The 10,212-nt window shown below is 37.8% G+C and overlaps 1 protein-coding gene across 1 annotated transcript; it reads left to right on the forward strand.

Moving 5' to 3' along the window:
* The first annotated feature begins 5,005 nt into the window (after positions 1 to 5,005).
* Positions 5,006 to 7,176, forward strand: LOC140830308 (F-box protein PP2-B15-like). Its single transcript, XM_073193592.1, has 3 exons — positions 5,006 to 5,364; positions 6,485 to 6,603; positions 6,690 to 7,176. Exons 1-3 carry the CDS (start codon positions 5,098 to 5,100, stop codon positions 7,105 to 7,107), a joined length of 804 nt encoding a protein of 267 aa, XP_073049693.1. The 5' UTR covers positions 5,006 to 5,097; the 3' UTR covers positions 7,108 to 7,176.
* The last annotated feature ends 3,036 nt before the right edge of the window (positions 7,177 to 10,212 follow it).

A 10,212-nucleotide genomic window follows, 5' to 3' on the forward strand; every position in this document is an offset into this window, starting at 1 on the left:
AAGTATTATTAAGGAATTGATAATCCGGGATTAAGCTGTTGGTATCTACCGAATTTAAAAATGGATAATCCGATTTACTTTAGATTACATTATCCCGAGAAATCCAACTAGACCAATGAGATTCTGACACGTGGCGGATAAGATTGGTTCGGATTTTCTGAAATAGTCCGGATGGAGCCTATAAATGGAAGTCGATTCTTTTGTTCTTCACCGCATTTCTTCAGAGAGAGTTCTAGTTATCCATTAGGTTTTCTAGCCAGTTTCTAGGGCACTTTGGTGTCGAGAAGTTTCGGAGCTAGTATCGACTCGAGGAGGGGTCAGTGAACTGAGATCGAGACATCATCAGCGGGATGACGCAGGACGCAGGTATAATCCTAAATCCTTAGATAGTGATTTAAGGATCATTAGGGAGATCTTTGTAGCATGTTTGATCTGGTTTGTTAGTGATTTCTTTATGTTTGTATTGTCTATAGTCAGAGCTTTCTGTCAGATTGTTTTAGTGAGGTACGTGATGTACTGACTGAGATATCCAAGCGTAGTATACACACTTATATGCTGCATATTTATCTGTTGCATGATACATGTTTTACTGCTTTGGCATATTATGCATGACACATCATGTTGAGCCTGATATCTTTTGAGATATACCTCATTTGTTGGGGCCGCTCAGCCCTATTCTGTATTGTGGACGATGGGGCATCGAGAGCTACAGTGTCCGACGAGACCTGCGGGCTCTGATGACCTGGACATTGCAGGTCCACGTCTTGATGATGAGTGTGGGAGCCAAAACATGCCTAGGGCAGATCAGAGACTACACACTTAGGCACCTCTAGACTGAGCATGAGATTCTTGACTTGATCCTTGGTATCCGAGCATATTGTATTTTGCATTCATCATATCAGTTTGTATACTCGTACATTCTCGTATTGGGCGATTGTCGCTCACGTCCTTGCTTTCATCTTGGGCACCCCATTCCACGGGACAGGTCTTAGGTTAGACGGTTCGGACGACCAGGGCAGTGGCTAGAGCAGTTGGGTTTTCATTGGTGATCTAGTGGAGGTTTCCTGTGGTTTCTCGTTCAGAATTATGTTTTCGTTATGGTTGTATTGATGTTTAAGACTGCTGTTATTGTTTTGTTTTCGTTTGGGTTGTAAGATGATTAAGTATTTAGTTTCCGCTTTTTAATTGTGGTTATTAAGTTTAATTTTGCATGTTTATTAGTCTGTTTAGTAGTAGCTCGGGTAAGGGAGCTACAAATACAGTCTTGCAAAAAGTCAATAAATTTGTGTATGTAGTCTTTGATACATAGACGTTAAACAAGTGTTGACTGGAAAGTGCTGCATTCAGTCTAGTCTAGGAGTTCAGTTAGGCAGTGGGTAAGTCCTAAGCTGGGTGGGTTATTACACTTGTTGTCATTAATCAAAGCCTTCTAGTGAATCCTACCCGAGGTGGTAGAAGGGGTGACGTAAGAGCAGTTGAAGTCTCTGAACATCCATAAACATATCTTGTGTATTTAATTGTTTAACTATTGTCTTCAAACTGATTTAATCAGTAAGAGCATCCATCAGTTCAGTCTTTCACCATAACTAAACTGATATATGTTTCAACTGATTCCTTCTATTTACAGTTATTCACTTACACAGGATATAAAATATATCAGTGTTTCTGAACAAAGGATTATTTCGAGTGTTTTACACTTTGTTCAATACCAAACTCGATCTAATTCATCAGTGTATATATTCTTAGAACACGAGCTATTGCAGCTCTTGGAGAATATTTTATTTGAAGCACATCAAGGTGATCTGCAAACGATCTTTCAATATCCTTTTTGTCATAGTCAATTCACATCATTCAAAATATTTTTCATTTTATTTTTTATCATAAAACATCGTATACTTTCCACATTCGAAAATGGCATTTTAACAGTAAAAATTGCACAACTTTATCATAAAACATAAAATCGTTTTTTTTTCATAAACGTTTTAAAATATCGTTTAGCATGCGTTATGAATTTTCGGGACACTGCCAATCCTTTTTTTACTACCCAGGTGTAAATTGACCGCTTTGCCCCTAGACTCAAAAATCCTCGGTTTTGACTTTTTCTCACTTTTTTTTTACTCGAGACTATCTCAAATAATTATTTAAGCTTAAATTTGACTTCTAATATTTTTATTTGACGTAAACTCGGGCTTTTTGATTTAATTCCTTAATTACTAAACCGTGAAGAGTTTCAATCCCGAATAAATTCCAAACTTAATATTTTTTCCCAATTCTTAGACATAAACTTTTCATACCTAAACTACCCCTGTGAGCCATGAAACAGCCCCCGTGGACCCATGGTTCAAACCATCTCCTTTGACCCTAGCCAATTCGAACCCTATGCTATAAGTCAAGCCACGACTCCCAAACACCGAGCCACCCTCGAGTCACCTAGGACCAGACCTGACCTTGACCCTCCCGGGCCCTACCTGAACCCTCCTGGACCAGTGCGCAGCCCCCAGCCCACGCAAACCATCCATGAGCAAGACTTCTAGGTCCCGACCCTCCCTCATCGAGCCACCATGGACCGTGCTGCACCAGACTGTGTCCTAACTCCAAGCCATACTCCCTAGACCCTACTGGACAACCCTAGACCTTAGACCAGCCGTGAGCCTCCTTGGTACCGATCAAGCCGTGCACGTGTATGGGGAGGAGTACTAAGATTTGTGGACTCTTCCCTCCTTGACCTAGCCACCCTCCAGCCTGCCTAGGGACCCTTCCTCGACTGCACCAGACCCTGTTGAGCCAGCCTCTGACTGGCCCTAACCCTACGTACAGCCCCTCGCCCAAACTCCCATGGTCGAGCCTCAACCTTCATGAAACCCTAGGTTTGTTTCTTCCTAGCCAAGCTCGACTCCAGCACTCGTGTTGTCCCTTAAATACTTTTTCCTAGCCCTTAAACACATCATATTGGCAGTGTCTCCTTGGAATTCATAACGTTTTTCAAACAAGCGTAAATTCATCAAAACTTTGAAAATATTTGTTATATCGTTAAACGGTTCATGCTTCAATATTTTTCATGCAAAAATATTAAAAACAAGCATGATACGATTTGAATATTGTGTCAAAGAAGTTTAGAAGCGTGCCTTTGTGTTTTAAAATGCTCTAATACATGATCGTTGACGTGGGGTGCGAAGAAGGACGAACGAGCGACGATGACTCCTTGTTTTTTCCTCCTCAAAATCTCGAAATTTTGGTGTGTGTGGTGTGAATTTCGGCTGAATGGTGTCAAGGAGCCCTAGAAGTATTTTTTTATAATTTTCGAAAATTGTATGTTAATGGTTTAAGGTTTTTGGGCTTTTTGTTTGGTGATACTTGGACCTTCTAATCTTAGGTAAATTAAGCCCAATAATGTCTATTTAATTGTGAAATAAAAGTTTACAAAAATTAGTTTTCAAAAATAATATTTTTGATCTTTTAAAAGTCCTTCGTTTGTCCAAAACCAGCTTCTCAGATAAAATCGAGCTCATCTTGTAAAATAATTTGGACTCTACTATTTTTAGAAAAAGCCTATTATCGAATATTCGAATAAAATCTTCAATTCTCATGAAATCATGTAATCTAATCATTTAATCATACAATTAGATGTATAATCATAAAATATACATCAAGTAACCATTTAAAATCAATTAAATAAAAAAACTAAGCAATTTAACGCATTTTCATGCATGCAGTTTACGTGGATTGACTTTTGAACGTTACAATAAAACTTAATAAAGCACTTTAAATTGCATAAATAAATATATATTTAAAATAATTTAACACATAACATGCATTACTTAGATTATTAACTGGATAAATACATTAATTCAATCATACATTGGATTTATGTGTATTAGTTTTTGAGCACTACATTTTGTTTCTGAGCCTAACTATTTAGTAAGGTTTCTAAAACTAGGAGTTCGAGCTCATGAATTTCTAACAGGGTCGGACCCCTCAACCATGTATACTAAAGGTCCGACTGTTTTCTAAAAGTCTGAGCCCACTAATGTGGCCGGGAAGTCCGAGCTCTGACACAGTTAGGAATATGAAGACATCTTCGTCGATAAATGAGAAACTCGGATAAATACAAGATTCGATCAAATCTCATCGAAATAAGACAAGAGTCCTAGACACCATCAAGAGTTCTAGGCACATGGTTAAGAAGTCTTCTCATCTGATTTTACATATCTCAGGTAGAATTCTAATCTAGCAAGAATCTTTACTCCTACAAGGTAACTAACTCCTCGTTAATATAAAAATACAAGGTATCAGCTACGATTTTAATCACTCACATTCTCTTGCTCACTTATCACAACTGTATCTCACTCTTAAGTATGTTCTCCGAACTGACTAAACATCGGAGGGTTCACGTCGGAAAACCTTCTGGCGCCCCTTAACTCTACTTTTTTCTGTACAGAATCCAGGGCACCGACTCGATCCACTCGTTGCGAAGATTTGAAAACCCGCTCTCCAGACTGAATTCGAGATATATTTTTTATATAATCAAAATTATTATTTAATATCGAATAAAATGTTAAAACATGAAAAAATTGGATAATATTCATATATATATATTAAAATATTCACGAGAAATAGAATTATGTCCCCACAACCACATTTCCTACTCAAAAACTTGGATTCTCATCTAGATGCTGACATTGATGTCACGATGTCAACATGATCAACATTCATGTTGTCACTAATTATAATATAAATAAAAAATTAAATAGTCACTCCATAGTTGATTATTTGGTGAATAGAACATTTGACTAATTTGATATTAAAATATCGTTCCATTTAATTTTCCATCAAACTGATCGAATTTATTGTTAATTTTTATAAATGCAACGAGTGCGCTTAGCCAGCTAGTCTAGTCCTCCTACTATGCCATCACATTAATTAAATTTCCAAAATTTAAAAGTTAAATAATAATCTAGACCAGATAGATAGATAGATAGATAGATAGATAGATAGAAATCTCCCATTTGCCACTGAAGATTACAATACAGCCCTTGTCGATCTCTCTATATTTTACTTGCAACGTGCGTTTGATTGCTAAGGTTGGAGAAACAATTAATGGCAAACACGAGAATAGAATCGTTGCCGGAGGAATGCATGGCCCACATCCTGTCGTTCACTTCTCCTCGCGACGTATGTCGATCATCCACGGTCTCTTTGTTTTTCCAGGAGGTAGCGGATTCCGACCAGACGTGGCAGAAATTCCTGCCGTCGGATTACGCAGAGATCTTGTCCAGATCAGTTCACGAGATGAAGTTCTCTTCTATGAAGGATTTGTTTCTGAAGCTCTCTTCGACTCCGCTTCTGATTGATGGAGGCCTCAAGGTAAAATCAATAGCTCGAAATTGTTGATTCAAAATTATCTCGACATAATCACACAGATTTTTAATTAAAAGTTTTCTCTGATATATGATTCATATTGCTTGAAGAACATTCAAATACAAAAGTTCAAACCAACAAACAGCTTAATTTCAGTTGGATAACATCTTGAATTAGGCTCCATCGAAATGTGATTCTTGACTAGATTTTTTTTATTTTCTTCTAAAGAAACTTTGTTACTACAAATATACCTACATATGGCACGCAATGGGTATCCGAATCGTTTGGGCAGGTTTGAATAAGATGAGTGGATATGGCTTTATTTCATCGTATCTACGTTGCTCTCATGATATAATGGATGGTCAAGATTTGTCCATGCATATATAAGACCCATTTTTTTTTTTTTGAAATTATATGTGTAACAAGATCTTACCCGTTGAAATGAATTGAAGATAGTGCCCAATTAGGGGTATGATCTCATTTACCGTAGATATGGATAGATGATGGGTATTGACTTTTTACTTTATTTTTATATTTATTTGGACAGGTTTCGATTGGGTACCAGGTTTTATTCCCGGACCTAGCGTTCTTAGTTTAGAGTTTTGTATTTCTGTAATACGCATTAAAGTTTAGTTTAATTATATGATGTTACTTACTAGTTAATTTGATCATATTGATTTTGTTATACGTGTATTTCGTCCAAACCTTATATTTGATTTTTGTTATAAATATATATACATATGAAAAATAACATGGACTAGTAAAAGATACTCACGTTGCATATGCTATTATTATTTTTAATTTGATCAAATAATACTAAATAAGTAACACGAAATTATTTTCAATTTAAAAGAGTTGTTCGATTTAAAAATAAAGTTTTGTTTAGAATTTTTTCTATGTAAAATATGAAGTGAATTAAGGAGGTTTTTAGAAAGGTAATAAATTATAAAATTAAATATTTTGGTGTTTTCTAAGATAGCTACTCTAAGGTTTCACGCTTAATAATATAATATAGATTGTATAGATATGTGACTAATTTCTGGTATGAGTCAAGATGGATATGAGTTTAGATGTAAACGGGTTTTGTACGGATATGGATTGTTCATAATGTATTTTGCAAATGCAGACTTTTTCAGTAGAGAAATATACAAATAAGAAATGCTACATGCTGAGTACGAAAGAACTCTCAATTACTTGGGCTAACAATAATCTCAACTGGTGCCGGAAACCCCTCCTCCAGTCAAGGTCGTCCATTTTTCAACCAAAATCTCCATTTAATTGTATCCATCTTCAAACATGAAACTTTTTATATATTATTCTAATTCATTCAGGTTTCCAGAATCAGTTGAACTGATAATGGTGAGTTGGTTAGAAATACATGGGAAAATAGGCACTCGGATGTTGTCTTCAAACACGATTTACGGAGCGTACCTCGTTTTTCAACTCGCGGACCGTGCTTTCGGGTTAGGGACGTTGCCTTCGGAGGTTATTGTTGAAGTCGGAGGTTATAAAACACAAGGATCGGTCTATCTAAAATTGGGAAACGAGGATCAGCGCGAACTTTGTGTGCGTGCCGATGGATGGTTGGAGGTAGAATTGGGAGAATTCTATATTAACGATGGGATCGGGGGTTGCAAAAATGAAGTGAAAATGTGGTTGAGAGAAATCAAAGGTGAACATCTCAAAGGAGGTCTTCTTGTTGAAGGTATTGAGATTAGACCTAAGGCTTCGAATTCAAAATACATGTAATTTGGTATCATGGTTGTGAATTGATCATGTTATTTTATGTCAAGACATCTTCTACAAACATTTATGTTACACCCGAAGCTAGCATGTGGGTTTCCCCCCATCATAAAAATTAGGAGTACTCTAGAGTAATTATGTTGGTACGATGACTCGAATCTTAAAAAATCTCGAAAATTATTAAAGATAACTATATTTCAGAATTGCAAAGAAGTCTCAAATATGGAAGAGTCTGCACTATAACCGTAAAATGTAGATCCAAAAATGAATACATGAGCTCAACTATCAGTGGGGACCTATCTCCTATTTATACAAGAAGAAAGATAAAGAAACGTGTGTGTGTTAAAGTGTGTCAAAGTGTATTTACAAAAGTGTGTTTTCTAAATGCACTTCTAATACTCCCCCTCAAGATGGAGAATGTATATTTTTAATTCTCATCTTGGCTAGCAAGTCCCGAAAGCGTCAGGGATTTGGTAAAGATATCAGCCAACTGCAAATGAGAGGCAATGTAGAAAACTTTGATGACTCCAGCTTGTATTCTTTCACGCACGATATGGCAATCGATTTCAATATGTTTTGTTCGTTCATGAAAGACCGGATTGGAGGCAATATGTATGGCTGACTGACTGTCACTGAACAATGCTACTGGACCAGTAATGTGAACATGTAGATCTCTTAACAAGCATAACATCCAAACCACCTCACATGTGCCATTTGCCATCGACCTATACTCCGCTTCAGCTGAGGATTTCGACACGGTATGCTGCTTATTTGACTTCCAAGATATGATGGAATCTCCAAGAAGCACACAAAAACCAGAGGTTGATCTTCGAGTATCTGGGCAAGCTGCCCAATCAGAATCTGTAAATAGACTCAGCTTAAGGGTGGATGATGAACTGTAAAATAGTCCCTGACCAGCCGTTCCCTTGATGTATTTAAGCACCGAGTACACTGCTTGAAGATGCTTATCTCGTGGGGCAGATACAAATTGGCTAAGTTTGTTAACACAATAAGCCAAATCAGGCCGAGTGACTGTGAGATACAAGAGTTTTCCCACCAACTTACGATACAGGGAAGAATCAGGGAGCAATTCACCATCATCATGTGAAAGTTTGAGGTTGATGTCCATAGGTGTTGTCCGTGGTTTACATCCAAGAAGGCCAGTGTCAGTGAGCAATTGCAAAGCGTAGTGACGCTGACAAATATAAATTCAACGAGTTGATCGGGCAACTTCAATCCCAAGAAAGTATTTTAAATCACCTAAGTCCTTCAATTTAAACTGATCATTGAGGAATACCTTCAAGACATTAGCTTCTGCCTCATTATCCGTGGCTAAAACCACATCATCCACATAGACCAGCAATGCTATGAATGCATTATTATGAGTTCGGGTGAACAGAGAATGATCCGCATGTGACTGTACGAAGCCAATACGAAGTAATGTAGAAGAAAACTTTGTATACCACTGTCGTGATGCTTGTTTAAGGCCGTATAAGGACTTGTGTAGCTTGCATACAGCGTGAGGAGGTGACTCCCCCTTGATCTGATAACCAGGAGGTAAGGACATGTATACCTCTTCGGAAAGATCACCGTGTAAGAAAGCATTATTGACATCTAACTGAATCAAATGACATCCACGCACAGCAGCTAAGGCCAACAAAGTGCGAACTGTAACAAGCTTAGCAACAGGAGAGAAAGTTTCAAAGTAATCAAATCCTTCTTGTTGAGTATACCCCTTTGCCACTAAGCGAGCCTTATAACGTTCAAGGGTGCCATCAGCTAAGAACTTTGCCTTGTATACCCATCTACACCCCACAACACTTTTCCCGGGTGGCAGAGGCACAAAGGTCCAAGTCCCATTGCGTTCCAAAGCTCTCAATTCATCCAACATGGCCTGGCGCCACTCCGGAGAAACAACAGCTTGAGAAAAGGATTGAGGTTCAACAATAGTGGATATAGCATTGACAAAGACTTTATATGAAGGGGATAACTTTATGTCATCTAGCACATTAGTCAATGGATGATTAGTACTAGATGAAAAAGTAGATTTAGCAGTGAAACAGTGGTAGTCTCGTAGGTGAGTTGGTGGAGCATGAAGTCTACCAGAACGAGTGTGAGAAGGATGCTCATCATTGGGCGCGGAGATTGATTCAGGTTGAGTTGGCAGAACACTTTCACAAAAGGGATCTGTTTGGAGCAAATTTTGACTCTCAAAGGGAAACACATTCTCATGAAAGACAACATCACGAGATATGTAAATCTTATTCGTTTCTAAATTGAGGAGTTTGTATGCCTTGTAACCAGGTGGATACCCAAGGAAGATAGATTTTATGGCTCGAGGAGAAAACTTTGTGCGTTGGCTTGGTAATGTGGAACCATAACACAAACACCCAAAGGACTTGAGATGTGAATAGCTTGGGAGTTTATGATGTAACAACTCAAAGGGAGCTTTATTATCCAAACGTGGAGAAGGTGTTCGATTTATTAGGTAGGCTGCAGTGATGATGCAATCAGGCCAATAGGGCAAAGGAATGTGTGATTGGAACATTAAGGCTCGTGCAACATTTAAAAGGTGTTGGTGTTTGCGCTCCACAACTGAATTTTGCTGTGGACGCTCAACACAAGACTTGTAAGAAATGATACCCTTTGATCTAATGAACTCAGCGAAACTTAGCTCATGGGCATTGTCAGACCTGACTGCCTTAATCTTGGCCCCAAATTGAGTTGAGACCAATTGAAAAAAATCAGGAAAGATGGTTAGCACATCTGACTTCCTTCTTAGTAAATAGACCCAAGTAAAACGTGAATGGTCATCCACAATGGTGAGAAAATACCTATATCCCTCGACACTCATTGGATGAAAAGGACCCCAAATGTCAATGTGGATGAGGTCAAAGGAAGCATCACATATGGAATTATTCGAGAGAAATGATAATCTCTTTTGTTTGGACATGACAAATAGAACAATCAAATGAGTCATCACGTTTTATTGAATCAATACCCGAATATCTACCTATTACAGAGAGTCTAGCAGAAGAAGGATGACCCATACAAAAATGCCATAATTTTCTTTGAGTAGATGAAACATTACATACAGTTGGAGTTACAGTT

The sequence above is a fragment of the Primulina eburnea genome, chromosome 1 (assembly GCF_022965805.1).
Source record: "Primulina eburnea isolate SZY01 chromosome 1, ASM2296580v1, whole genome shotgun sequence".
In the NCBI taxonomy this organism is placed as follows: Eukaryota; Viridiplantae; Streptophyta; class Magnoliopsida; order Lamiales; family Gesneriaceae; genus Primulina; species Primulina eburnea.